The 1146-nt window shown below is 36.5% G+C and overlaps 1 protein-coding gene across 1 annotated transcript in view; it reads right to left on the bottom strand.

The window, feature by feature from the left end:
- The window catches only part of LOC111700726 (synaptotagmin-2), a gene marked incomplete in the record, with an annotated part of 39227 nt that overhangs the window by 22768 nt on the left and 15313 nt on the right, over nucleotides 1-1146 (bottom strand). Inside the window, 1 exon segment of the mRNA XM_023471739.1 lies at nucleotides 710-770. Within this exon segment, the coding sequence (XP_023327507.1) occupies nucleotides 710-770 (61 nt within the window).

Raw genomic sequence — 1146 nt, 5'->3', positions numbered from 1 at the left:
AGAAAGTTTAATATTTAAGTAGCTATTCATTATTTTACAGAACTTTTAACCTCGAACTTAAAATTCGAGCATTCTTTAGTTTTAGACTCTGGATTCTAAGAAATATGCTAAAATACCAATTTGAAGATGTTTTCCGGTATGTCCTCGAATTTGGTAGGATAAACCACATAGTAGTAGGTCAGAATGCTCTGCTTGTGATTTACTCCACCTAGATGGATTCTTCATTCCTGTGGTCTAATACCTAAACCCTGATATACAACCTGAACAAACTTTAGAAAAACTATGATAGGTGGACCCCATAATTACCCTAATCAGGTTGTGAAAGGTCGGATACACTTTACATTTTACTTCAAAACCCTGGGGGCAACTCCAAAATCCTGAGAGCACTCAAAACCTTGGGAGCGATTCCAAAACCCTGAGAGCTGCACTCGGTCAACCATGAGACCAATATATATTTTCTAAAAAGTTTAAGCTTGGACCCACATCAACGCCAAATAATTGAGTCTATGCCACAAACTCTGATTTTCTAATCCCGATATCTTAGCTACCGAATGTCATAGATTAAAGATATTTCAAATTGTAAATTCTCTCAAATTAAATATTCTGAGTTTGGCATACCTCAGGTTGCAAAGATACAGGGATAAGACAATTGAGTTAGTGGCTAAATAACTCAATTCCTTTAGTATAATTTGGTTAATATAATACTTACCGAAGCTGGTCCCTTCGGCTCCGTATTTTGAACAAGATGTGTGCTCTGAACAGAGGTAGCACTAAACAAGGAAATTTTTAAAGGGACTGTACACGTATTTTTAAAGGGACTGTACGCGTATTTTTAAAGGGACTGTACACGTATTTTTAAAGGGACTGTACGCGTATTTTTAAAGGGACTGTACACGTATTTTTAAAGGGACTGTACGCGTATTTTTAAAGGGACTGTACACGTATTTTTAAAGGGACTGTACGCGTATTTTTAAAGGGACTGTACACGTATTTTTAAAGGGACTGTACGCGTATTTTTAAAGGGACTGTACACGTATTTTTAAAGGGACTGTACGCGTATTTTTAAAGGGACTGTACACGTATTTTTAAAGGGACTGTACGCGTATTTTTAAAGGGACTGTACACGTATTTTTAAAGGGACTGTAC

This window comes from Eurytemora carolleeae, unplaced genomic scaffold, assembly GCF_000591075.1.
Source record: "Eurytemora carolleeae unplaced genomic scaffold, Eaff_2.0 scaffold415, whole genome shotgun sequence".
Classification (NCBI taxonomy): Eukaryota; Metazoa; Arthropoda; class Copepoda; order Calanoida; family Temoridae; genus Eurytemora; species Eurytemora carolleeae.
The sequence above is the reverse complement of the archived record's forward strand: the minus strand, read 5'-3'. Positions and strand labels throughout refer to the sequence as shown.